We start from the raw sequence: 27468 nt of genomic DNA on the forward strand, positions 1-27468 counted from the left end.
AAGAGGTCTTCGTCTTTATACTCTTTACTAACACAGAGAGAGGCTTCTAGAAGCCCCCCTCCCTTCATCTGCACTGTAGGTTCTGGCTGCACTATCTGCATCGAGGTCACTCGTCAGTGGGCTCGAAAAAGAGATTATTTAGACCCTGCAGATATTGTGGGAAGGCTAGATTGTTTTCTGAGGACCCCCACAAGGACTGTCTATACTGCTTACATCCCAACCATGTTACCAAAGATTGTATGCATTGCAGGACCTTTTCTGCTAAGACATTAAACGACAGAGAGGCACATTTACTTCTGTGGCTACAGAAGAAGAAATCCAGATCAGGTTCGGACATTGAAGAGGCTCATTCTACTCCAGAATGCAAAAGAAAGCTGGAGTCTGCTTCCACTAAATCTGATACCAAGAAGCCTAGAGTCTCTAAGACCTAGGACATTTTGCCAGCCTCTCTGCCCTCTGTGAGCACATCTCTTAGGAAGTCTACTTCATCTTCCTCAGTACCACATACTCCACTAAAAACACCTGTAGGGAAAAAATCCCCGGTCGATGGACCCGTCGATGGCAGCAAGATAATCGCCTGTCAATCCCTCACTGATCGTTTTATCAACGCGGACGACGGCGTCGTCGGCGACTGGGATCACAACACTTACCACATCGACTGCCTCGTCGATGGCCGCTCCGACGACATCATCAGTGACGCAGACACCGTCAACGACGGTTTTCAAATCAGCAACGATTAAACACTTGTCGCCAACAATAACAATTAAAAGGAAGACACCATCGACTATCTCATCGACGGAGACAAGAAAGTTCTCCATGACGCCGGAATCCGGAAGGAGATCATCTGAGTTGGCATCTTGGAGATAAATCTTGCCACTTCCACCTTCTCATTTGTTGGAAATGCAGTAATCGGTGGACTTAGGTCCGTTTGGGCCTGCTTATAGTTCATCCCAACGCAAGGTAAAATACCAGGATACAGATAATGAAGAATATCAAGAAAAGTAGGCAGAGTTCTCTTTAGAAGATCACCCACCTACAAAATCACATTGATATGAATCCTTTCAGGAGAGTTATGATTTTGAGGAGGAAGAGGATAATCTTCCGCCACCACGGGAGATACCATTTCAGTGCCAATTTAATTGATCTCAGACCTAAGACACATGGTAAACGACTATTACAAAAGATTTTCGGAAGCTAATGCTCCAGCACCTACCACCCTGAGTAAGCAGCAGGGTGCACCTTCTTCTGAGGTTTCGAGCCGCCACAGTTTACACAGACGACATTACCTCCAAAAGTAATAGACATCAGGGATGACTATATAGAAAGTGATGTAGAGGACCAGCCAGAAGAGGGTGAGCTGACTCAAGATGAGGGGCCTGTGGGCGCTGAATGGGATGACTACGGCACGCCTTCCTCCCCTTCTCCCTCGCCTTCCTCAGGTAAATCTCAGCCAGAAGACATTGGAGAGTTTCATGAACTGCTGAAGCGAGCCTCGAAGAGGTTTGACTTACCTCTTCCTGTCAGATATAAAAGCGCTACTTTACTTGCTTGAGAACTTCACTTTTTTAGAGGAAGGGAAAATTTGATTTTTTTCACTTTGTGCTCGATCATGTTAATGCTCTGCAGTCAGCACTTGAATTAGCAGGCCCACACAGTGAGTACTGAGTGCCACCAGGTAGTCCAATGGTTACTGTGATGGCAACAGTTACCACCAGCTGGGTGATCACCACTACTTTCTGCTCATCAGGATAACCTGCATTCAACGGTGAGCGGTTTGTATCATACTGACGGTGGCTAGGGATGTTAAGTGAACATGGCATTGCTAGCCGCATGATGATCCATCAGTGGAGTACCATCTGGCATTATGGAGCATGATGCTTAGTGCGCGTTGATTCCAGATTCTTGTATGATTCGAGGGCGTTCATCTGTGATGTCGTTTTCCCTTCTGCGTGCATCAAACCTGTGTCAATCTAATGCTAGAGCCTGCTGGCTCCCACTCTATCCACCACACCCAGTTAAGCGATCCTCTTTCAGGAAAGGACCTCATTCGTTTTATTGCTTTGCCGCTTGAAATCTGGTCATAAAAGCTGTCAGTAGTCCTGGACTGATGATTTCTGTGTATGTTCCTTGTATTGAAAAGTACCACTTCTTCACAGCCCCACTGCTTCATTCACTGGCATAGAAAATTTGAATTGACTGTGGCTCACATGCCTGACTTTGAAGCTGTGCTTTAGCATCAGATCAGGCAGAGTAGATTGATTTTGTTCTAGTTTTAATGGTAACACATACAGTTTTAAAGCTGGCTTTAGGGAAAGTAGGGTTATTGTATCATTTACATCCGTGCTCATATTCCTTTACTGGAGTTATGTTTTCGTATTATTTCGGGCTATGGTGTTACGTTTGAGATTTGATGCAGTTACATAATGTATAATAAGGTAAATCAGTAGAGTGAGCCCCTGTTGACCACATGTTCAGATCTTGGCGGGGCCACTCTGACTAGCATCTGCCTGAGGTCAGTGAAATAAGTGCCTATTAATAATGGGTTTCTAGACGATCCAGTTTAATAGGGAACGAGTGGCCCCTTCTTGATCATTCATTTGATTATAGTAAAGTAGAGCACTCAGGAAGTTGTAGTTTTGGTTTAGATTAATTGACCTAACGTATCAGACTGCAGTGCTTTCATACAAGTGGGAAATTTGGAAAAACAAACTTAATTGAACAATGCTCAGCGTTGGAATTTTTTTCTGTCTGAGGAATGTTATGTATGTATTTATCTATTTTACTGAGACCGTACCATCGAAGTTACTTCTAAATTCACTTGAGTGATGAGAAAGGGGAAGAATAGTGAAGTGATGTCGCTTCCTGTGACGACATATCCCATGCAAATGAGAGGATCCTCACCGTTGCCATTTCGGCCCGGGCCCTGGAGGGTGTGCTCTATCAGCTTTCAGTGGTAATTTGGTTATTTATCCTGGCACAGGGGGGCCCCAGAGTGGTGATTATCTCAGCATTACACTCGAAGAAGGGGATAAGTTCAAGTGTGAAACCGAACACGTACAGGCTGTTATTTTTGGCAATAAAGAAAAGCTTTTCGCGTGATTTGTTTGGAAAGCAGTTGTCTAGTGTGTTTTGCAACCCGACGGAGTGGTGTTAACATTTCCTCTTCCAAACCTACAGCTTGATTAAGTATCGTTTTAATTTAGTCGCTGTTGCAAATTTTTCGATGATGCAGCCCTTTTCCCTTTGAACCCCATTTGGTATTTTGTGATGTGTGTAAAGATACTCACGCAGTCATCCAAAGTTTTTTTTCCCACAACAGTTACTGTGCTTCTCCTTCTTCCTCAACCAGTAGAATCCCCCCACGTACCACATTCTGCATTAAACTGGTACTAAAATAGACGGTATCTCACTAGATATAATTGCGGTGTCTAAACATTTAATAGCTCAAGTCTAATAGCCAGTACAGTACAATACAACCCCCATTCAGGAAAAAAAGATTAAATACGTCTAATTACTTAAAAGAAACATTATATAAGAAACATCAGTTATTAAGAAAAATGAACTCTAACTTAAATAACTATAAAAACTATGATTTACGACCATAGGTTAACACGGAATAGCATTGACTTTAAAGTCAACTTGTATTACAACTCAATATACTATAGGGTACCTATAGCTAATAAAATAAAACCAATCGCAAATGTAGTCCTTAAAATTCATAGGTTTGATCAAGATTCCCCCAAACCTTCCAATCCTCATTTCCACTGTGTTCAGGAGTGTGGTTGAAGGCGACATGGGTGCCTGTGGAGAAGACGGGGTCCAGCGTGTGGCCGGCGGTGTGAGTGGGTGCGGTGACGAGTTGTCTGAGGCCGAGGTTGACGAGGTTGTTGATCAGTTGGCGTCGTTGTTGTTCTCGAGGTGGAAATTCAGGTCCCCGAGGTGGATGTAGTCCATAGAGGCGAGTGCGTGGGTGCTGGCGAGGTCGGCGATGGAGTCGCTGAACTGGGCCCGGTGTCCTGGGGGTCTGTAGATGAGTGTTCCTCTGAGGGGTGTTGGAGTCGGTATGGATCCGGAAGTGCAAGTGTTCGGCGGTGTTGAGGGTGTCGCCTGCGTGGGTGGCGACCTTGAGGGTGGACTTGTGGACGATGGCTATTCCTCCTCCAATTCTGTTGGCGCGATCCCTGCAGGTGATCTTGTAGCCGTCCGGGATGGCTAAGGCGATGTCGGGCGCCAAGGAATCGTTCCACCAGGTCTCGGTCAGGAAGGCCACGTCTGGGGCGGAGGTGTCGAGCAGATCCCAAAGCTCGACGGCGTGTTTGCGTGCGGAGCAGGTGTTGAGGAGTATGCAGCGGAGGTGGTTGGGTTCAGTCCTAGGAGGTTTGGTGGTTCTGTCACAGGTGAAGCTGCAGGTGTGGCAGGAGAAAGGTCCGTGAGTCAGTTTTGGGGCGGCTTGGAAGCAGGTGTGGTTTCGGCCACAGTTGAGTGCGTAGAGGGTGCTGGCGTCGCAGCGGAGTCTGGTGTTGTGGTGTTTGCGGGGTCCAGGGGTTCTGGCGCTGGGCGCGGTCCAGGAGCGGACGTGCGCAGACGGGCTTGCCTTTGGTGCGCCTTCGGTGCGCCAGCGACGCGTCGGCTGCGCGGCCTCCATAAGAGGGGGAGAGGGAGGGAGGGAGGAGCAGCTGGGAGGCGGGAGCGGGGTGGCCAATGGGAAGCAGGGGGGCGGGGCCGCAGAGACACAGTGGCGGGAAAAAAGGTGGGCGGCAGAGAACAGGCATAAAGCAGCTGGCGGCCGTGTGGTGGCGTGGGGAGCGACCTGCCTGCGAGCTGTATAAACCCTTAGTAGTTAACACTTTTGTCAATGGTTTGGGATCACATGCCAAAGCCTCCCGCTCGATAAGTTAATATTTCCCTTCAATTGGGGTCAATGAACGTGAGGCAGAAGCAACTACACATTCCTTCCCGACTCTGTCCACTTGAGTCAGTACTGCACCAATTCCACTGGCATCAGTTGTGAGTACAGTTGATTAATCAAGATCAAACCCTTATGAAGGAGATGCATTACATGTAATCTGACTTAATACCTTTAAAAGCATTTTAACACTCCATGGACTGATTAAACGCATTCTTGACTTTTAAAAGGTGACATATGTGGTACGTCTCACATGACAAATTCTTGACAAATTTTGAATAAAGTTCTGTAAGGAATTCCTTCACATCATCCTTGTTCTTGAGTGTGTGGGTATTCTTTGAAGCTTTAGCCAATTTCTTCTTGGGTTTAACACCTTAGTCGGATACCTCATGTCCAAGGTAAGTAACACTTTTTCTTGAAAACTTGCATTTACTGTAATCAGCTGTCAGTCGCTTTAGTTCCAGTATTTCCATCACTATTGGTAACTTTTTGTCGTGTTCAGTTGTGGTTCTGCCCATGATGAAAATGTAATCTTGGAAAACTATAACATTCTCAGTTCCGTTTAATATTTCGTACAGTAACCTCTGGAACACAGAAGCTGCAGAAGCCACTCCAAACCGTACTCATTTGAAACTATAACATCCGAAAGGAGTAAAGAATGTAGTGAACCTCCAACTTTTCTGATACTTTGAAACTTGATGGAATGCTGCCATAAGATCCACAGTAGTGAACCATTTCATCCCTTTAGTTGAATACAGCATTTTATTAATTTTAGGCAGTAGCAATTTATCCAGTGAAATATTCCTGATAAGATCCCTCAAATCAACACACAATCTAAGTTTTCTGTTAGCCTTAAATGCAATACCCAAAAGGGAGACCCACTCTGAGGATTCCACAGTCTCAGAAACATCCGTCCAGTTCCTTGGCTACCTCATCTCTCAAGGTCAAAGGAATATCTAACCTTATCAACACATTAGACAGTCTCTTCTAAGGATAATTTTATGTTGAAATCCAGTAAGCTTCCTTGTTTCTCCTGAAAATTCCTTGGGATATGAGAGTAAAACTTTCTGACCAACCTCATCTTCTGGCTGAATAAACAAAACTGGTTCAGGGCAATTTGGATTCAGAGTTATACCCAAATCTCCCTGATCTGTCCACCGCGCAGTGAAAGACCTGACATTTAAAAGGTAAAATATGCAGATTGCTTCCCTATCCTTACAGTGCAGTAAAACCATCCATTAACCCACCATATCGATATTCTCTGCCGTAAAGGTCTTAGGAGCAAAACAGCAGGTTACATGAAATCACCTAAAACCAAGATGCATTTTTCTCTCTAGACTTCTTTGTTAACAATAGTATATGGTAACCCAGAATTGGCAACTGTCGACATTTCAACTCCACCAAAAACCTCAGAAAAACTTTTTTTTTTCTTTTGTTCCCCAAGACTCAACATGTAAAATTCTACACATTTAAGACATCCTCATTCTCATTATCTGTGCCTATATCAGATTCCTGTATAAGTAACTTCACTACACCGTCTTTTCTTTTACGGTGAACTTTGTAAAAATGACCCATACCACTACAACGTGAACACTTCTGAATGCATGCTTGGCACTTTTGCCACTAGCCAGACCCCCCAGGATATAGCGGCATGGATTAGCAAATTTAGCGGCACAAAAATGGAAATTTAGCGGCACAAATATGGAAATTTAGCGGCAATTTTGCGGCATTTTATTTGGCCATTTTTCCTACAACAAACAGATATCTTCGTTTTTTTTAGTTATTTAACAACATGAAGCTATGTATATTTGGTTTATTTACAATGTAGACACTTTGTTTCCCTCGAAAAGCAAAAGACTGCCCGTCAGCAGCCCAGGGCAGCAAAACAGCATCACAGGCGTCCCGCGTTGCGTGCGGCAAGGCGGTGCTTTATATCGCGGTGTCAGCGCCTCCCCAATGCAGCAGCTGTGCCCAATTCAGTGGTGGTGCACCCTGGGATGTGCATCTGTCATAGCTCCCTGCTGCCTTCACGGGTCTCGGTTCCAGCGCACATCCCCGCAGTGCATTGCACCTCCACGCCCACTCTACACTGCACAGCTCTCGTTTCCAGAATAGGGTGGCCAACATGGCATTGGTGCAAATTCAAGACGGTAAGGTTAAAAATTCAGGACAGAGGGTCAAAATTCAGGACAAAATGTGAATAAATGTACTTTTTCCAGACACTTCATAGGAAGTTGCGCGATAGTATAGGGTGTCGGAGAGCAACACAGACTGCAGGGGAGGAAAATGCATGTGGGAGACACCAGAAGCGCATGCACTCTCCTGGAGTGATTAACACACAAGAAAAAAGTTGTGGCTGAAAGAAAAATAGTGGAAGCAGGGATGCAAGCCAATAAAAGCAATGATAGAAAGGCAATGCTCATTGGGAGGGACAAAGGCATGATTGACAAGCTGGGACAAGAATAAGAAGCGGCAAAATTAGGTAGATAAGAACAATTAACCAAATGTGCGCAATTGGCAGGCTTCAAGCCCCTCTATACTCTTGGTAAGTCACAATATGGGCTGCACGTCTGCTGTTTAGTGGGCCTGAACAAATTATCCTTACCTAACCATAGAAAGACATAGTCAAACACAAGCTACAGGGCACAGTAGTCTAACGTTCAGCATTGTTGCACTTTCTCATTGAGGTGCACTTTCTTTGTGTTATATCTCTCAGAGAACCACAGCACACATGTGGGAACACCGTACCTCTCAGAGTGACTCACAGGCAAAACCACATGTGATGCTAACTACTTTGGCACGCATTCCAGTGGCTTGGACCAATTCAACCATTCTACCTTTCTCTTTTTTTTATGCTTCAGATTGTCTGCCGTTTTATCTGCTGTCTTGGTCTTTGCCTCAGACGAGCACTCCTTTACCTTCTCAACTGTTTGCGGGGAACTTCATGAATGATTCACTGCCGCATGAAAATGTACAAACTCACTTGTGCAAGATTTCTAAATAAACAGGCAGCACTAAATGACACATCTTGCTGAAGTGTGCCGGGGGATCGGGGCATCCGTCTGCACGGCCATGTTCCAGTGTGTTGTTGGCGGTCATTTGATTAATAGTTCTTGGCCCTGAGATCAGACTCTCTTTTGTGGTGTGAAGTTCTACTTTCTTGTTCTTTTTTCTGCAGTGTACTTTACCGTAGTGTACTTCGTGTGAGATGCACACAACGTTACACTTGTTTAGCAACTCAAATACAGCAGAATGGGCTTTTTGCATCTTTGATACTTCTGAAACATTGGTCAGGCTCGATCGGAATATGTCTTACCTAAAGATCTTTTTACTCGTCATTTCGTAGTTTCTTGGCACTATATACCTATTCAGACCCCCCCAGGACATAGCGGCATGCATTATCTTTTGTAAAAGTGCTGCGATTTCAACAAAAGTGCCGATTTTGCGGGCATTTTAGTAAAAATCGCGGCACTTTTAAAAAAGTGCATATTTCGCGGCAAACCGCGAAATCGCGAAATCCTGGAGGGTCTGACTAGCTAAATGGCCCTTGTTACCACAGTGGTAACATTTCCATTTGAAAGTGGTTTGCCAAGATGCAGATGTGTCCTTCAAACTTGTTTTATATTATGGTTAGATTAGATTAGATTAAAATATTTATAAAGCGCATGGCTGCTTCAGCAAAAAGCGTCCCAGCGCTGGACCAGGACAAGGCGGAAAGCATAAGCAGGGGTTAGATCTGAGAGAAGAGCCAGGTTTTCATGTGGCGTCTAAAGGTCTTGTGATCCGGTTCTGCGCGAATGTGAAAGGGAAGAGAGTTCCAGAGAGCAGGTGCCAGTCGTCTAAAAGATCGGCCGCCAGATCTCGCTTTACGTATACGAGGAATACGTGCAAGACACTGGTTTGCTGATCGCAGCGCGCGCGATGGAGTATACAAGGTGCACAGATCATTAAGAATGTCTGGGGCTATTCTTGTCAGTATCTTGTGCGTGGTACAGAGCGTCTTGAAGCTAACCCGCTGTTCGATAGGCAGCCAGTGAAGATGATATAGAAGGTTAGAGGCGTGGCTGAATTGCGGGAGTGCAAAGATGGCGTGTGCTGCCGCATTCTGGACCTGCTGCAATCTCTTAATCACGGATTTATTGGATCCGAGGAAGAGCACATTGCAGTAGTCCAGGCGGGCCAGGATAGAAGCTTGAATAATCAACTGGCGTGTTTGGGCATCAGAAAGTCTCAAAATCGGTCTCAGGTCACATAGTATCCCAAATCATTTCCCGGCCACTGATTTAGCGTGTATTTCAAGATTATGATATTTATCCAGTATGAAACTCACATTTTTTACCATGGGTTTAGGATCAAGGGGGTTACCCAGTGCCGAAGGCCACCATTCATTTGTCCAGAGATGAGAATCTCTGCCCACCAGAAGGATTTCTGATTTGGTGGAGTTTAATTGCAGACAATTGGCTGTCATCCATTCTGCAATGGCGGAGATATCTTCTTTGAATTTTTGTTTGTCTTGAGTGGGATTTTTGGATAAGGCGATCACCAGTTGGGTGTCGTCTGCATATGACACCAAGGAGATTACTCTTGCCTTTGCCATCCTGGCCAGAGGGCTCATATAAATGTTAAAGAACTTAGGGCTCAATGCGGAGCCCTGGGGAACCCACAACAGTGCTGGTGGACACGAGAGGAGAAAGGGGGAGATGTCACTTGAAATGTCTGATCAGACAAGAAGGAAGAGAGCCAAGCCAATGCAGAGTTTCCAATTCCTATCTCCTCCAACCGGAGGAGCAGGATTTCATGTGAGACTGTGTCAAATGCCGCGCTTAGATCCAGCAGCACCAAGGCTGACGTGCTGTCGGCATCCAGTGTGGATTTGAAGTGTTCGACTCGGTGCTATATCGTGGTCGGAAACCGTTCTGTGAGCTGTCAAGAATATTATTAGTTTCTAAGAATGGCGTTAGCGTGGAGTTCACTTGTGCTTCCAAGATCTTAGAAAGAAACCTAATTAGTGAAATTGGACAGTAGTTTTCCAATTTGGAGCAATCGAGAGTAGGTTTTTTGAGCAGGTGGACCACTTTAGCATGCTTCCATGACTTAGGCACTATCGCAGTGGATAGGGATAGATTAAGTAACTCCAGGCATGTAGGTAGGAGATCAGATTGAATTTTCCTGAAAGCCTCTGGTTTTAGAGGATCATCAGGGGATCCAGATTTGATTTTAGCCACTAGTCTCTCTAGTTCATTAAAGGGAATAGGGGGATGCAAGAAGGGACGCAGTGACTGTGTCCCTTCTGCAGACACTGGGGGAAGTATTATGCCCAAACTTTAGATAAATGTCTTCGACTTTCTTCAGAAAGAAGGTCGCCAGCTCCTCACAGTGTTGATTAGAGGAGATGGTATTACCAGACTCCGCTGGTGGGGTAGTCCGGACCTTTTAGCAGCGAAAATATCGTTTTACGACGGTTAGTACTAGTGGAAATCAGACTGGAATAGTGTGCTGCTCTGGTTTTGCACACCAGCTTATGGTATGATTTGATAGTTATTTTGTATAATGTTTTGGCCTGGAGGTCATATGATTTTCTCCAGGATCTTTCCAGAATTTTACATTTTCTTTCTAGCCAGCGTAAGTTCTTCGTTAAACCACACATTGGCTCGAGTGCTTTTGGAATGGGTAAGTTTGATGGGTATGCACGTGTCTAGTGCTTGGATAATCCATTTTTGAAAGAGCACATCAGCCTCTTCCATTGTTTGATTTTATGAGAGGATTTGCACTTAGAGCTGCAAGCCGGTCTGCTTGATCAAGTGTGTGCCACGGCCGTTTAAGGGAGGGCTACTGGTTGGGCAGAGATTTAGCACCAACTAACATTAGCCGCATCGGAACGAGGAAATGGTGTCTGTTCCTTCCTTGTAACAGACTTTTGGTTGCGATCCTTCCGTTTTAATTCTTGCTACCATAACCTTATTAACTTCTTCATTATCTCTGCTCCCAGATAACACAGCTTTGGCACAACAACCTGATAGTGCTGCGCTTTTAACAATATCAATTAGGTCTTGCAGGGATGATTCACCTTTTGCCCATAAATTATACTGAATATTCAAATTTGCTGGGTGCATTACAATTTGATTGCGTATTAACTCTTCCTGCAAATTCCCAAAATAACACGATAGAGCCAGATTCATTAGTGCTGCATCATAATCCTCAATTGATTCAGTTCTAACTTGTTTCATATGATACTATTTATGTCCATCAATGGCAACACAAACCTTGGGAGTAAAATAAGTGTTGAAGTCTTCTAAAGCATTGATGAAAACATTGCTTTGATCAGGTAACCTCTGCTTCTTCTGAACTGGATTATGTGCTTTTAATCCACCAGGGCCTAAACAATATAGTAGAATTTTCTTTTCCAGTGTCAAATCCTCATCATCATCAAATATAGAGACGTAGTTAACAAAATATTCTTTCCACTCTTCACATTTTATTGTAGATTCATAGGAGGCTGGAAGAATTGCTTGAGGAGGTGTGAGATTCAACACATTCCTCAAACTATGCTGCCCATATGCTACAATATATTAGTTCCAAACAAAATATGCATTTTCTTCTCACCTCAAGTACCGGTGAGCGTGACAAGACACTGTGTGATTTGTTTAGGAAATGAGTCTAGTGTGTTTTTGAATCCATGAGTGTTGTTAACATTTCCTCTTCAAGTCAAGTCAAGTCATAAATTTATATAGCGCGCTACATACCCAGAGGGTCTCAAGGCGCTTGAGGAGGGGAAGGGAGTTACTTGTCGAATATCCAGGTTTTAAGTTGCTTTCTGAATGCTAGGTGGTTCTGTGTGAGACGTAGTTGGGTGGGGAGTGAGTTCCAGGTTTTTGCCGCGAGGTAGGAGAAGGATCTACCTCCCATGGTGGTTTTGTTGATGCGCGGAATGGTAGCAAGGGCTTGGTTGGAAGATCGAAGCTGGCGAGGAGGGGTGTAGAAGGAAAGTCGTGTGTTGAGGCATTCGGGTCCAAGTTCGTAGAGTGCTTTGTGGGCGTGGGTTAGGAGTCGGAAAGTAATCCTCTTATTGACGGGGAGCCAGTGGAGGTTTTTCAGGTGGCTAGAGATATGGTCTTTGCGTGGGATGTCAAGTATGAGTCTAGCTGATGCGTTCTGGATGCGTTGTAGTTTTTTCTGGAGTTTTGCGGTGATACCGGCGTATAGGGTGTTTCCGTAGTCCAGGCGACTTGTAACCAGTGCATGGGTGACTGTCTTTCTGGTTTCGGTGGGGATCCAGTGAAATGTTTTTTTGAGCATGCGGAGGATGTTGAAGCATGAAGATGAGACTGCGTTGACTTGTCTGTTCATCGAGAGAGAGGAGTCCAGGATGACGCCCAGGTTTCGAGCGTGGTCCGTCGGGATGGGTGCTTTTCCAAGGGCCTCTGGCCACCAAGAGTCGTCCCAAGCGGATGGGGAGGTGCCTAAGATAAGGACTTCTGTTTTGTCTGAGTTCAGTTTCAGACGGCTGTGCTTCATCCACTCTGCTACTTCTTTCATGCCTTCATGTAGGTTGGTTTTGGCGGTGTTGGGGTCTTTGGTGAGTGATAGGATCAGTTGGGTGTCGTCTGCGTAGGAGATGATGTTGAGGTTGTGTTGGCGAGCGATGGTTGCGAGGGGGCTCATGTATACGTTGAAGAGGGTGGGGCTGAGTGAGGAACCTTGGGGTACGCCGCAGATGACTTCAGTGGCCTCAGACTGGAATGGTGGGAGGCGGACTCTCTGGGTTCTTCCGGTGAGGAATGAGGTGATCCATTCCAGTGCTTTTCCTTGGATCCCGATGTTATTGAGGCGCTGTAGGAGAGTGCTATGGCAGACTGTGTCGAAGGCTGCAGAGAGGTCGAGGAGGATGAGGGCGACTGTGTCTCCGTTGTCTAGTAGAGTTCGAATGTCGTCTGTTGCTGCGATAAGAGCGGTCTCCGTGCTGTGTTTGGCTCGGAAGCCGGACTGTGAGGAGTCGAGGGATTTGTTGCTTTCGAGGAAGGCGGCGAGCTGGATGTTGACGGCTTTCTCGATGACTTTGGCCGGGAATGGTAGGAGCGAGATGGGGCGGTAGTTTTTGAGTTCGGTGGGATTCGCTGTGGGTTTTTTCAGAAGGGCGCTGAGTTCGGCGTGTTTCCAGTTTTCCGGGAAGGTGGCGGAGTTGAGGGAGCAGTTGATGACGTCTCGGAGGTGTGGTGCTATGATGGAGTCTGCTTTGTTGAAAATGTGGCGCGGACATGGGTCTGTGGGGGATCCTGAGTGGATGGTGTTCATCAGGCGGATGGTGTCCTCGGTGGAGATTGGGTTCCAGTTGTTAAGGATGTTCGAGGGGGGTGCAGGTACGGCAGAAGAATGGGTGGGATGGTCTCCGGGTTGGATGTCGAAGCTGTTGTTGATGTCTGCAATTTTGTTGTGGAAGAATGAGGCTAGGGAATCGCAGAGGGCTTGCGAGGGGGTGATGTCGTTGGAGTTGGCTGAGGGGTTGGTGAATTCTTTGACGATGTTGAATAGTTCCTTGCTGTTGTGGGCGTTGTTGTCTAGTCGGTCTTTGAATGCGGCTTTCTTGGCAGACCGGATCAGTTGGTGGTGTATACGGGTGGCGTTTTTGAAGGCGTCCCTGGTGCTGGTGTTTGGGTCTTTTTTCCAGGTCTTCTCCAGGGAGCGACAGAGTTTCTTGGATTTCTTAAGATCATCATTGAACCAGAAGGCGTTTTTGCTGCCAAGTTTGATTTGACGTTTTTTCGGCGGTGCTAGGGTGTCGGCGCTGTTGGATAGCCATTGGGTGAGGTTAAATGCTGCTTGGTCGGGGTTTGAGGAGTGGGTAGGTGGGTTTTGAAGAAGCGAAGAGGAGATCTGGTCGATGGTGATTTTGTTCCAGTTTCTTCGTAGAGTAGGTTGAGGTCGGTTGTGAGTGGTGGTTTTATTGTAGAAAAAGTGTACGCAGCTGTGGTCCGTCCACTGGAGGGTAGAGGTGTGACTGAAGGAGACATGTTTGCTGGAGGTGAAGATGGGGTCGAGTGTGTGACCTGCGATGTGGGTGGGCGTAGAGACAAGTTGTTTGAGTCCGAGGTTCGCGAGGTTGTCCCGAAGGGAGGTGGTGTTGCTGTCGTTGCTCTTTTCCAGGTGAAAGTTGAAGTCTCCCAGTAGGATGTATTCCTCGGAGGGGAGGGCGTGTGGGGTGATGAAGTGGGTGATAGCGTCGCTGAATTTTGCACGGGGTCCTGGTGGCCTGTAAAGGAGGGTACCTCTGAGTGTGGTCTTGGGGTCGGTGTGGATCTGGAAGTGAAGGTGTTCGACGCTAGCTAGGTTGACGTCTGAGCTGGTTGAGATGCGGATGGAGTTCTTATGGACGATAGCGATGCCTCCTTCTGTTTGGTCGATGCGATCCTTACGGATGATCTTGTATCCTTCCGGGATGGCAATGGTGATGTCAGGGGCTGATGAGGCGTTCATCCATGTTTCTGTCAGGAAGGCGACGTCGGGAGAGATAGTGTCTAGTAGATTCCAAAGTTCGATGGCGTGTCTGTGGACTGAGCGGGTGTTGAGCAGGATGCATTTTAGGTGGTTGGTGTCGGGTCTCTGCTTGGTGTCGGTGGAAGAGGAGTTGGTTTTGGTGCCGTCGAACTTGCAGGAGTTGCATGAGAAGGGTCCATGGGTGTGTCCAGGAGCGGCTTGGACGCAGTTGGTGGAACGGCCGAGGTTAAGGGCTAGGAGGGTGGAGGTGTTGTAAGTAATGCGGGAGGGCTGGGCATTGCGAGGACCAGGGGCTCTGGCGCTGGGCGCGGTCCAGGCGCGGACGGGCGTAGACGGGCTTACCTTTGGCGCACCTTCGGCGCGGCCGTAGCGCGTGGACGCTGCGCGTTGGGACATCTGCCATAAATGGAGAGTGGAGGGGGCGGAGCGTGGGAGGGTCAGCTGGGAGGCGGTCTCGGGGAGGCGTGTCAGGGGAAAGCACAACACACAAGATGGTGGTGGAGCCTCAAAACGAAACTTAGCAAACAATACCAGCAATCCTTGTAATCACAGCCAGAATCAGCAGCGCGCTCTCTAAGGGCACCAGGTGATAGCGCTAACAGTTAACACAGACAACAATACACAATTAGAGATCGCTGCAAACTGAATAGGTAAGAATGCTCAGCGCGCAGTTCCTAGAGCGGAGCTACGATACCAGTCTAGATTTAATAATGCCGGTGAGTCACGCGTCGAGAGCAGCTTCAGCTGTGGGCTCTGGGCGCTGCAGTTAGCAGGAGTCAGGGAGCGTGAGGGAGCGTGGGGGAGCGGCCGTTCAGGACGAGGTCCAGGCGGTCACAATCTGGCTTGGGAGGACGGGAACCCTCTGTTCGTGGGTGGGAGGGGCAGCTGGGAGGCGGTCTCGGGGAGGCGTGTCAGGGGAAAGCACAACACACAAGATGGTGGTGGAGCCTCAAAACGAAACTTAGCAAACAATACCAGCAATCCTTGTAATCACAGCCAGAATCAGCAGCGCGCTCTCTAAGGGCACCAGGTGATAGTGCTAACAGTTAACACAGACAACAATACACAATTAGAGATCGCTGCAAACTGAATAGGTAAGAATGCTCAGCGCGCAGTTCCTAGAGCGGAGCTACGATACCAGTCTAGATTTAATAATGCCGGTGAGTCACGCGTCGAGAGCAGCTTCAGCTGTGGGCTCTGGGCGCTGCAGTTAGCAGGAGTCAGGGAGCGTGAGGGAGCGTGGGGGAGCGGCCGTTCAGGACGAGGTCCAGGTCCAGGTCCAGGTCCAGGTCCAGGTCCAATTTCCAAACCTACAGCTTGATTAAGCATTGTTATAATTTAGTGGATGTTGCTAATTTTCCAATAAAGCAGTGTGTATTCCTTTCAACCCCATTTGGTATTTTGTGATGTGCCACATGCCTGTCATGTAATGTAACGCTGATCGAATTATATAGTTCCCTGCTGGCAGTGATGTCATGGTGTGCTTGATGTTTAGGATTACATTCTCATAGTAGTGACAGATGTGTCACTTCTAGGATGGGGCGGCCATCTGGGGTCGGTGGAGACCAGAGAACTCTGGTGGAATCCGAACTCCACATCCACATGCTGGAGCTCTGAGTGATCAGACGGGCATTAAAAACCTTTTCTATCCTCCATCAAAGGAAGGCTTGTTCAAGTGTTCACAGACAACACTACCACCATGTGGTACTGCAACAAACACAGTGGAGTGGGGTAGTGGACTCTGTCAAAAGTCCCTGCATCTAAGGACATGGCTAGATCAGCAGGGGTTATCTCTGGTGGTTCAACACCTGGCAGTTTCCCTGAACTCAGCAGTAGATGCCTAGCGGATCACGGCTGGCTTCTCCATCCAGAGTTAGCACAAGGTCTCTTTCAGTAGTGGGGTGAGCCTTGGTTACATCTGTTCGCCTCTTAAGAGAACGCAAATGTCAGTAATTTTCATGCTGGAGTTTCCAAGGCAGCTTTCGCTCAGAAACACTTTTTATTTCAGGTGGAGCACAGGTCTCCTGTATGCCTTTTTGCCCATACCATTCCTGCTCAGAGTTCTCAAGAAGAAAAGGAACGACCGGGCCCAAGTCATTCTTGTGGCTCCGGACTGGGCACAGAGAGTCTGATATCCTGAGCTTCTGCAAATGAGCATTGATCCTCTGATCAGGCTGCCCCTTCGGGAGGATCTTCTGTCACAGCAGCAGGGGGGGTTCTCCACCCAAACCTGTCAGCTCTAAGCCTTTTTACATGTAGATTAAGCTGTGGCAGTTGACAGCCTGGCATCCCTCCTCTAAGATGGTATACACCTACTGGCAGAAGAAATTTGTAATGTATTTTACAAAGCAGTCTCTCAACCCTCTCTCTGCTTCCCTTTCAGATGTTCTCTTGTTTAATTAGACCCTTGTCCAGCAGGGCTCTGCTATGGGCACCCTGAAAGGGCATGTGTCTGCTTTCCTGAGGCTGCCAGACCAACCCTCTTTATTTAAGTCACCCATTGTACATAGATTCCTCAAAGGCCTTGCACATATATTTCCATCTTCTCCCTTCATCATGCCTCAGTGGGACCTTTACTTGGTTCTCAACTTCCTCATGTGTGCTCCTTTCGATCCTCTGCATAATTGCTACCTCTGGTGCTCACTTTAAAAGCAGCCCTTTTGGTTTCATTCACCTTGGCCAGGAGGATAGGCAATCTCTATTGTCCAAGCCTCCCTTTTTTTTAAATATTCTCTGACAAATTGGTGCTTTGCACTAGAGCCTCTTTCCTCCCGAAAGTGGTAACACCCTTCCATGTTAGACAATATGTCACCTTGCCCACTTTCTACGCTCCTCTATATCTCTTTAAGGAAGGAAATTGACTCCACCGTCTGGACCCAAAAAGAGCATTGTCATTCTACCTTGATGGCTCGAAAGAGATCCGGGTGGATGACCAACTCTTCTAGGGGTATGTTGATGCGAAGAAAGGTTGAGCGGTGCAGAAAAGGTCCATCTCTCAGTGGGTTGTTCTCTGCATCAGGATCTGCTACACTTTGGCAAAGAAGCAGCCTCCTGGAGGCTTAAGAGCACATTCCACAAGAGCTAAAGTTGCTACCACTGCGTTATCACGTCGCATTCCAGTCCTGGAAATCTGTCAGGCAGCAACCTGTGCATGCCTGCACACCATTACCAATCATTACTGCATGGACCTTCAGGTTCCCTGGGACGGTCATTTTGCCCGTTCGGTCCTGCAGGACTTCCTAGTTTGAAACATGTCTGCAGCCCCTCCTCGGGGATGTTGTTGCTTGGGTCTCTATTCAAAGAAAAGGAATCTGCGGCTAGATGTCTCTATCAGATGGGCAAGTTACTTACCTTCAGTCGCACCTTATGTGGTAGAGACATGCTCTAGCCACAGATTCCTTACCGACCCACCCATCTTTCTCTTACCTCGTGGGGACACGTTTCTAGGCTTAAGGTTGTTGCCTTTCAGGGCCCTAGTTTTTAAACACACCAATGTCGGTACTCTTCATGGCTTCGCGTTTCTGGTATGGAACATCGTGAAAACCAAGTGGCGTCAGCACACTGAGGTGGCACCTAAATAGGTGACGTGGATGTCACTTTCGACGCAGACCACACCGACGGCATAATGTGGAGCCGACCGACGCCACCTACCGACTTGCAGGGTTATTGCTCAAAGAAAAGTGTTGCGGATCCAGTCTAATGCCTGGGAAATTCTAAGGGAGGAATCTGCAGCTAGATCATGTCTCTGCCAGACAAGGTGTAACCGAAGGTAAGTAACGTGTCCCTTAATAACAATTGACCCTTATGGAATGCACTCAATGTCTAAAACTTGATGATTCATTTTGATGGTCAAGTTAGGAAAACAGTGTAATAAAGAGGGCTGCAAACAAGGAGTCTGTATGGAGTGTCAGTAAAGATATTCATAATTTTCCTCTCCATTGACTTCTTTCTTCTGAAAATATTGATGGCCTGATTCACAAAGAGTCTCTGCACTCGTGGGGGAGGCACCACAGTCATTGTGGGGGCCTGTAATCATGGCAGGACCTCTGAACTGCAGTTTCTTATAGCCGGAGGTCCCGCCACAAGTGAGGACCACCTGTCATGACTGCAGGGCCTCTACCACGAGTGCAGAGACCCTTTGTGAATCAGGCCCTGAGTGATGAACGGGATGACATTAATTCATTAAAATGATGGTGAAAATTATAAAATGGTGAATTCAGTATATAGCCCTGAGGTCTTTCTACATATTTGCTGATAGTTTGTCTGTCTGGCACAAGACCATCTGTCACTGTGTTTTTTGGTGTTAGAAGAGACGAAATATTACATATTCAAGTCGAAATTTAGTAGCAAATGCCTAGTCCTTCAAGTTTTTTTGCTCTATCGGTTTAATCTAATCCATATTTTGAATCCACAAGAAAGGAAGAGTGATATTTTGGTTACTGGTCTTAGATATTGTATTGTCATTAGAGTGTGCTTTGTAAAAGAAATGTGGCAACTAATCTGTAACAGCTGGTCTTTGCTTGATGTTACCTTTTCTACCACTGACCTTTTCTCTTAATGTAATTGAATCATCGTTGTTTTCACAACAAACATCTTTTGGTCAGCATCTCTGCCCTATGTTACTGTCCGTACTACAATTATAGCTATAGTTATGCTATCTCAATTTTTTGAACTCTTGTGGGAACTATAAGGATGGAAATCCCAAAATAATTGTGCCAGTTGTGTCCTGCCCTCCATTTTTTCTTTGTTCCACTAGCTCCTCCCAACTTTTCTTTTTGGCTGAATTGGAAGATATCCTTGGGGTCCCAATGAACTCCCCAAAACTGAAAATCTATTACTCCCTCAGTGCCATCCTTGGTGTTTCATTGGATAGGCGACAGACCTTAATCTGGCTCCCTCAATAGTCTTGTGAGTGTACCCTTTAAAAGGTCCTGGCTAGTGGCAGCATTAGTGTAATATTAGGATGCAGTAGCTTCCCCCTGGGTGATCTCTACTGCCCTCCTTGTGTAAATTGAATTAATTCAGTTACCTCTTTTATATCTGACCCCATTATGTTTTCATGAATTGAAATTTTAGCGAACATTATACAGACCATCCTTTTGTGTGAATGCTGTAGACCAGATAAAGGATGACTGGTGCTCACAGAACAATATTAGAACTTGTCCATCCTGCCTTGTCGAAGATGAAGTTCCATTCTGCTGAATTCCTTAAGGCTAGGACTAAGTCTAATGCTCAACTAAAGTTATGCTGCCCTGTTAGTGTTGCTGACCTTCCCACCTGGTACCCCCCAGCCAGCAAAGAGAATCACAGACACAGAGCACCAAGAAGCCCTCTCTATCATCAGACACTGACAGAGATGTTATGTTATACATTTTATAGAGTGCTTATGTTATACATTTTATAGAGCGCACAGCTGCCACAGCAAAGGGGCGTCCCAGTGCTAAATGCAACCGTCGTAGGCAGACCGGGAGGCGCACAGAGAAGCCAATTATGAAGGAAAAAGATAGGTTTTTATGGCTTTACGGAATAACGCATGGTTTTGGATACTTCTGGTACTCACAGGGAGGGAATTCCAAAGCTTCGGAGCAAGAGCACGAAAGGAACGCGCTTCTGCATGTGCTCTCTTAACCTGAGGAACGACTGCCAGGTGCTGACCAATAGAGCTGAGCTGGCGGGTGGGTATGTAGGGCGTGCGGAGATTAGCTAGAATATCGGGAGATAGGATATTCATGATTCTATGAGAGATACAGAAAGTTTTGAACTGGATACGTTTCTCCACTGGGAGCCAATGTAGTCTGCGGATAGAGTCGGCGGTGAAAAAGGTTCTCGGCAGGTCGCAAAGCATCCAGACCACAGCATTTTGTGCCCTTTGAAGGGGAAGTATGTCTACTCTATTTGCCCCTAGGTATAGGGAGCTAGCATAATCCAGCCTGGATTGTACAGTGGCCTGGATGATCACCTGACAGATGGTAGGATCGGAAAAAAACAACAATGGTTTGAGACCACGTAGGAGCCGTAAGCAGACCCCGGCTACCGCTTATGTTTGAGCCTGAAAAGTCAGAGCTGTATCCATCCATACGCCAAGATTTTTGACTGTCTTCTTTGGGGCATGCGGCAGGCTCAGAGTGGATGGCCACCAACGCTCACTCCACAAATGAGTATCTTTACCCACCAGCAAGATCTTGGATTTACTGGCATTAAGTTGGAGGCAGTTGGCCGTCATCCAGTTTGCGATAGCTGTTGGATTTTCCTGGAGTTTTAGCTCATCCTGTGCAGAATCATCAGATAGTGCAACCACCAACTGTGTGTCATCCACATAGAATACCACAGTTAATCCTCTGCTCCTGGCTACTGCTGCTCGGGGTTGAATGTAGATGTTAAATAAGGTAGGGCTCAAGGCAGAACCCTGAGGAACCCCTTGGCGAACAGCATGCACCTGGGAGCAGAAGGGGGGCACAGACACTTTGAAGGTTTTCTCCGATAGAAAGGAGGTGAATCAGTCCAGGGCAGGGCCGTCGATACCAATATCCTCCAAGAGCTGCAATAGCATCTGATGGGACACTGTATCGAATGCAGCGCTTAGTTCCAGTAGGATCAGAGTAGAGGTACATCTGACATCTAACAAGCACCTCAGATGTTCTATTACAACAAGGAAGGCGGTTTCAGTGCTGTGTGTGGGCGGAAGCCATTTTGAGAGGGGTCCAACAGGTTATCTTCGATGAACATTGTGAGAATGCAATTGATATAAGCTTCAGTAATCTTAGATACCAGAGGGAGGAGAGATATATGTTGAAAATTCTCCAGTCTTTAAACATCCAGCATAGGTTTTTAAGTAAAGAGACCACCTTGGCATGTTTCCAGGACAGGGGGACTACCACAGAGGACATAGATAAATTAATGAGATTGCAGAAAGGAGAGAGAATCTGAGGTAAGAATTTCTGAAATTGATCCGGTTTGAGAGGGTCTGCTGGTATCCTGATTTAAGTTTATTGCAGATAGTACGCATCACTTCTTGAGAGAGCACCGGGAAGACAGAGAGTATAGGAGTGTCCCTGGGTCACGGGGACGAGCCTGTTCTAATCTCAGTGTGGGGGAAAGTCCTGTAGATGTTCTCAACCTTCTTAATAAAGAAGGTGGTGAGGACCTCGCATTGCTGATTGGAGGAATGAGGGGATGCTTTAGGTTGCCCTGAGGATTTTAGATCTTTAAGGAGGGTGAAGCTACATTTAGCAGGGTTACTGCTGTTTCTGATTTCATCAGTAAAATAGGCAGCTCTTTCCTTCTGGATTGCCTAATGATAGTTCTTAATGGCTACTCTGTATTATATTTTCAGGACTGGATCATAGTCCTGTCTCCACGCCCGTCCCAGGATTGTACAGGTTATTTGGTCGCTGCCAAGGTTGCCATTGACTCGACTGGGCTTTGCGACTCTGGGACCACCTGGCTGGAATGAGGGTGTTGTGGGAGCACGTGAGCCAATCAGATAGAGTGCTCTCAGCCCCATCAGGATTGTCAGAAGGGCTGGGTGTGTGACTCAGGAGGAGGGCATGGAACTACTCGATATCAAATTTATGACCGGGTCACTTTAAAACAGATTTACGAGTTGCGTCCTGGAAAGAATCGATTGTTTTAGATGTTAAGACATATGATGGACAACCAGTCTTCACCAAGTCCTATATAAAAACAAACAAAAACATATAACGTTCAATTGCCTTGACTGATAAAATAAGGGCACCCTGTGATTCAGTAACTTGTGTAGTCCCATTTATAAGCAATGATTTGAAGTACATGTTTCTTGTAACCATTTGCCAGTCCTTCACTGACATGGAAGAAATTCTGCCAAACTTCACCTTTTTAAAATGTTTTAGCTTAGTGATGTTTGAGGGCATTGGCTTATGCCCAACTCACTTTAGGTGCCGGCCCAGCATCTCAAAGGGATTGACATCTGACTTTGTCTGGGGCATTTCTAAAATTCTGATAGTACTCTTTTTTCAGCCGTTATTGCCCTGTTGCATGATCCACTTTTGGCTAAGCTTTAGCTGTTGGAAACATGGTCTTACATTTTCCCCTGTAATGGGCTGTTATAGAGATTAATTTATGCTCCACCATGCTTCATGGTTGGTGAGCGGCTGCTGTGCTGATAAACAGAGCTTCTTTTTTTGTCAAAGATGTCATGTATTACAGCTGAATAACTCTACTTTACTTTATAGTCTTGTGTTACATTCAGGTCCTGTTTTGCAAACCTAAGCTGTGCAGCAACATTCATCTTGGATATCAGGATTTCCTTCTGGCTATACTTCATTGAAAGCCATACCTGAGCAGTCTTTTCCTATTGTTAGAATCATGACCATCTTGAAAGTGGCCTTCAGATCTCTTGATGTAGCATTGAAGTTCTCTAAGAACTTCGTATGGCCTGATTTCGGTTAATTAGCTGGCACACCCACTCCTAGGTAGATTGGTAAACATTTTGAACGTTTCCCATTTGTAAATAATTTTTCGCATTGTCGAATAATAGCCTTCCTATTGTTTGCCAGTGGTTTTATTACCCTCCCACATTGTTGGTTAGACAACAATTGATTCTGACCTACCTCTTTAAACATCCAAAGAGGCAAAAGACTCTAGAAATTCATTCAATGAGTCATCTAAAAGTTGTTTTACAATCACTGAAATCAGGAATAAAACACCAAAGAGAAAGACAAAAACAACTGAATTCTGAAGACAAAATCTTTTTATATAGTAATTGTAGAATGAGCATAATCAGTAGAGCATTTGACACTAGAAGGTTGTCCAAACAGAAGGTGCAGAAAAAGTGCTCATGTGCATAGTGGATGAAGAAAAAAAGAGAATCAGAAAGGAAACAATTGAAAAACAAAACACCACATTTTACGCATACATAACACTGGTTGAAATGATTATAAGATAACTAAACCAATGTTTTCAGTCCTGTTTACAACACTGTTGTGTTATATTATTATATGTCCATTTTACAGAATGATGCTGCTTGTTTCCCTCTCCCAACACCCTACCCCCGAGAGCTTGGTTGTCCAAGCCTCTGCGTCCCCAAGCACATTCCCTTCCTCACCTCTGGACAGGGAATCCACGAAACTGGAGCAGTTTGGGAAGAAGATTTTTTCTTCTGCCAGTTCAGGCCTGCGGTCTGTGAACACCACATGTCTCTTGGGCCGTTATTCCCATTCTGTGTGGGATACGGTTGCGCAAGTGCTGCCTTAGTGTCCGGTGGAGGCTCGGACAATACTTTCCCAAGCTATTGTTGAGGGGAGAGAGGCAGCCAAGTTCACATTCCATTGTGGTCTTGACACTGCAGACTCGCTGGGCAGAGCGATTTCAACAACAGTGGTGCTAAGTCGTCAAGCCTGGCTGAGGACGACTGGCTTTTCTGGGGATGTCCAGAAAACGTTTATGGACATGCCCTTTTGATTGCACTCGCCTGTTCTGCGATAAAGCAGATTGCGCATTGGAACGTTTTAAGGACTCACGGGCTACGGCCAAGTCCTTAGGCCTTTCGGTCACACGCACTCCCTCCGCTACTGCTTTTCACTCCTTTCGTGGCCAATGAAGGGGCGCCTATGCACGTTCGTTTCTGAGCCACAGGCCTGCGCAGCAACAGTCTCAGCGCGGACATGGGACCCGGAGAGGCAGGTCAAGGGGCCAGCGTGCGGGTCAGTTCACCACCCCCCCTGCAGCCACTACCTCCAAACCTTCCTAGTCTGGTGTTTCAGGCCCACCAGATGCCAGTGGATGGCAGGATTCGCCATCACCTCCACCACTGGCGCACCATCACATCGGACAAGTGGGTTCTGCAACTTGTCCAAACGGGCTACTCCCTCCCCTCCAAGACTACCCCTCCAGCCATGCCACCAGAGTACCAGCTCATGTTGGGGGATCACTTGACACTGCTCCAGCAGGAAGTGACGGCCCTCTTGGCCAAGGGGGCCATAGAGCGCATTCCATTGCCAGACGTAGGTTGTGGTTGTTACTCCCACTAATTCTTGGTTCCAAAGAAGGACAAGAGCCTGCTTCCTATCTTGGACCTTCGGGATGTCAATCGCTTACTCCGGAGGGAGAAGTTCAAGATGCTCACACTTGCTCAGGTCTTGTCTGCCCTTGACCCGCAAGACTGTTTGGTAGCGTTGGACCTGCTGGATGCTTATTTTCATATCCCCGTCCTGCAGTCCCACCAGCGTTACCTGCCATTCATGGTAGGGCAGGAGCATTTTCAGTTCACTGTGCTCCCCTTCGGCCTTACAAGTGCCCCTCGGGTGTTCACAAAATGATGGTGGTGGTCGCAGCTGATCTGCGCAGATCAGGGGATTCAGTCTCCCCCTATCTCGACGACTGGCTGTTGAATGCGGGCTCGACCCAGCAATCGCCTCCAGAATATGGCCAACCTCCTGCATTTGCTGGGGTTCTCCACCAACGTGCCGAAGTCGCACCTGATTCCCTCTCAGAAGCTTCTCTTCATCGGAGTGGTTCTGGACATGCAAGTCTTAACCTTTTGTGTGGTTTGACCAATATACATAAACTCGCAAGGACATGTTATGGCATATACCACCTCCATGGTGTTACAATAATATAACACAATGGTGTTATAAATAAGCCTAAACACATTGGTTTAATTATCTTATAATCATTTCAACCAGTGTTGTTTATGTATAAAATATGGTATTTTGATTTTCAATTGTTTCCTTTCTGATTATCTTATTTTTCATCCACTATGTTCATGCACTTTTTCTGCACCTTCTGTTTGGACAACCGTCTATTGTCAAATGCATTATTGATTATACTCATTCTACAATTACTATATAGAACGATTTTGTCTTCAGAATTCAGTTGTTTTTGTCTTTCTCTCTGGTGTATTGCTGAAGAGGGTTTTATTCGTCTGTTCAGTGATTATAAAAAAAAACCTTCTTGATGACTCATTGAATCAATTTCTAGAGTCTTTTGCCTATTTGGATTTTTAAAGAGGTAGGTCAGGACCAATTTTTGTTCTTACTGTATTGTTCCCAGGTCCTTTGATGCATTCTGGGAGTACCCCATTGGTATATAATGCTCCCACATTGATGAGCATCAAATATTCTTTTGTGAGATAGTCACAGGTCATGTATGATCCAGATCAAACTGACAAAGTTTATGTATGGGGGTAACATTTTCTGATGATCAAGCATTGATGTGCATTTGTTTAGCAATCACTGATATGGAAACAGTAACAGTGAACGTTCTTTTATGCGCAACGCTTCTGAATGTTCGGTGTTGGTGTTTGTTATTCATCACATGGGGTTAGATTTAACTTGGTGAGGAATAAATGATCAATGGATAAATATTATATTGGAAAATCATGATATTTCAAAAAGTCGTACTTTCCTTTTCTTATCACCATAACAGAACCTCATTCCAAGGTTCTCTTACCCTCCACTTGCAGTGCTGGGCTCCAGTGCCTGCAAGAATGATCTAGCAGCTGAAAAAGGTTCTGCGGGGTCTTGTACATGCCTTTGATACCAGTCATCCTACTCAATAGTACCCCCTTACTTTAGACCCTTATCTACCTCAAGAGTCATTACTTCCATAAGGAAAGTTAAGACAAGCTGTCTCAGGACACCATCGAGTGGTGATGCTATTATATTACAAACATATTACAAAATTAGCCTTTTTAGGTGCATGGGGAATGCTCTGATAAGTACTTTTTATTCTGCCTCAAATTATTAAATTCCTAAAACCGTTCCTGGTTGGCCAGTTTCATTGCCGCCAAGATATAACCCAGGGATGTAGAGTCTTTGACCTTGCATGACCAATACCATTGGGTCATGAGGAATCTAACTATAAATTGAATGCCCTACCCTAGTTCTAAACTGGGAACAAAAGCAGGTTTGCCAGTAACATAGTTCTTTACCTCACTAAGATCAGTATATTGTGCTGGTTGTCTTGTGCTAGAATCTTGACTTTCTCACATAGACGCTTCACCTTTCATACTGTATGTTTTTTTGTAATTTTCTAAGGGATCGTGGTTAGTCATCTCAAAACAAGAGTAAAAAATATTGTTTAGTAGGAAGATTGAAATTGTCTGTGTTCTCAAATAATTCCGTAAAGCACAGCGTTGGTGATTGCCATCAGCATTTATTCTTTGTATCCTGCGTGCCTACAGCCTATGGTTGAAACTGTGGTTTTTCTGTGATGTTTTGTAAATTAGTGGTAAACATGATAAAATATGATTGAAGAACCGGTTAACATTAAGTGAATTATATCGGAGTATACATAATATCATCTATTTCTTATTTTTTCCTTCAGTATCAATATTATGAGCCCTACGTCAATTGTTTGTGTATGAAGAGCGTACTTTTTTGCAAGCAACTTTATTCAGCTGGTCTTTTACTTTGTTGTCATTATTAATGAAATTGTAATAGCAATACCGTGTTCTTTTTTTATGTGTTAGTTGGAGAGCAGACAGTTATTCGCAGCCTTCCTATAGCATCAATAACCAAGGAAAAGAAAATCTCTGTACAGAACCAGTTGCAGCAAAATATGCAGGAGGGGCTTCAGATCAGATCTGCAACTTTTCAGGTACTTTTCATATTGATTATGAATTTAGTATTTTTGTTTTCTGTAGGAGCATTTGTTTATTTGCCAATCATTATTGCAGATCCCGTTTTTCTGGTATTTATTTCTGGAAATTTCTAGCTGCTTGTTCCTCACCTTAGGAATATCCCCCCTGAATTTTTCATCAGTGCTCTCGTGCGCTGATCGGTGGTGCCCCGGAAGTGACAGAGCACCTCCCGTTTGCAGAGAAATTATTTCCTTCCTTTCTGTGCCTCCAGAGCTCCACTTCCAATGTTGTAAATCTTCTAAAATACGTCAGACAGTGTCTTACAGATGATGCGTCCACCTAATGGTATAGGTGTCAACAAGTAAAGTAGCTCTGAATGACTTTCAGATCAACCCTCAGGATAAAGAGTTTAAACATATTAATGCTTTCGTAAAGAGAATGATATCTTCTACTGTGCCTTCAAGGCATGTGCCCCTAGGTTTTATGGAACATGACCAGTGAGAACTTACCG

At 45.8% G+C, this 27468-nt stretch overlaps 1 protein-coding gene across 5 annotated transcripts in view; it reads left to right on the forward strand.

The window, feature by feature from the left end:
• The window catches only part of SBF2 (SET binding factor 2), a 2295537-nt gene that overhangs the window by 1695638 nt on the left and 572431 nt on the right, over positions 1 to 27468 (forward strand). For all 5 annotated transcript variants that reach the window (XM_078680952.1, XM_078680953.1, XM_078680956.1 and 2 more), the window contains one exon: positions 26847 to 26974. In XM_078680952.1, coding sequence (XP_078537078.1) covers positions 26847 to 26974 — 128 coding nt within the window. The remainder of the gene's footprint in view (positions 1 to 26846; positions 26975 to 27468) is intronic.

The sequence above is a fragment of the Lissotriton helveticus genome, chromosome 3_1, assembly GCF_964261635.1.
Source record: "Lissotriton helveticus chromosome 3_1, aLisHel1.1, whole genome shotgun sequence".
NCBI lineage: Eukaryota > Metazoa > Chordata > Amphibia > Caudata > Salamandridae > Lissotriton > Lissotriton helveticus.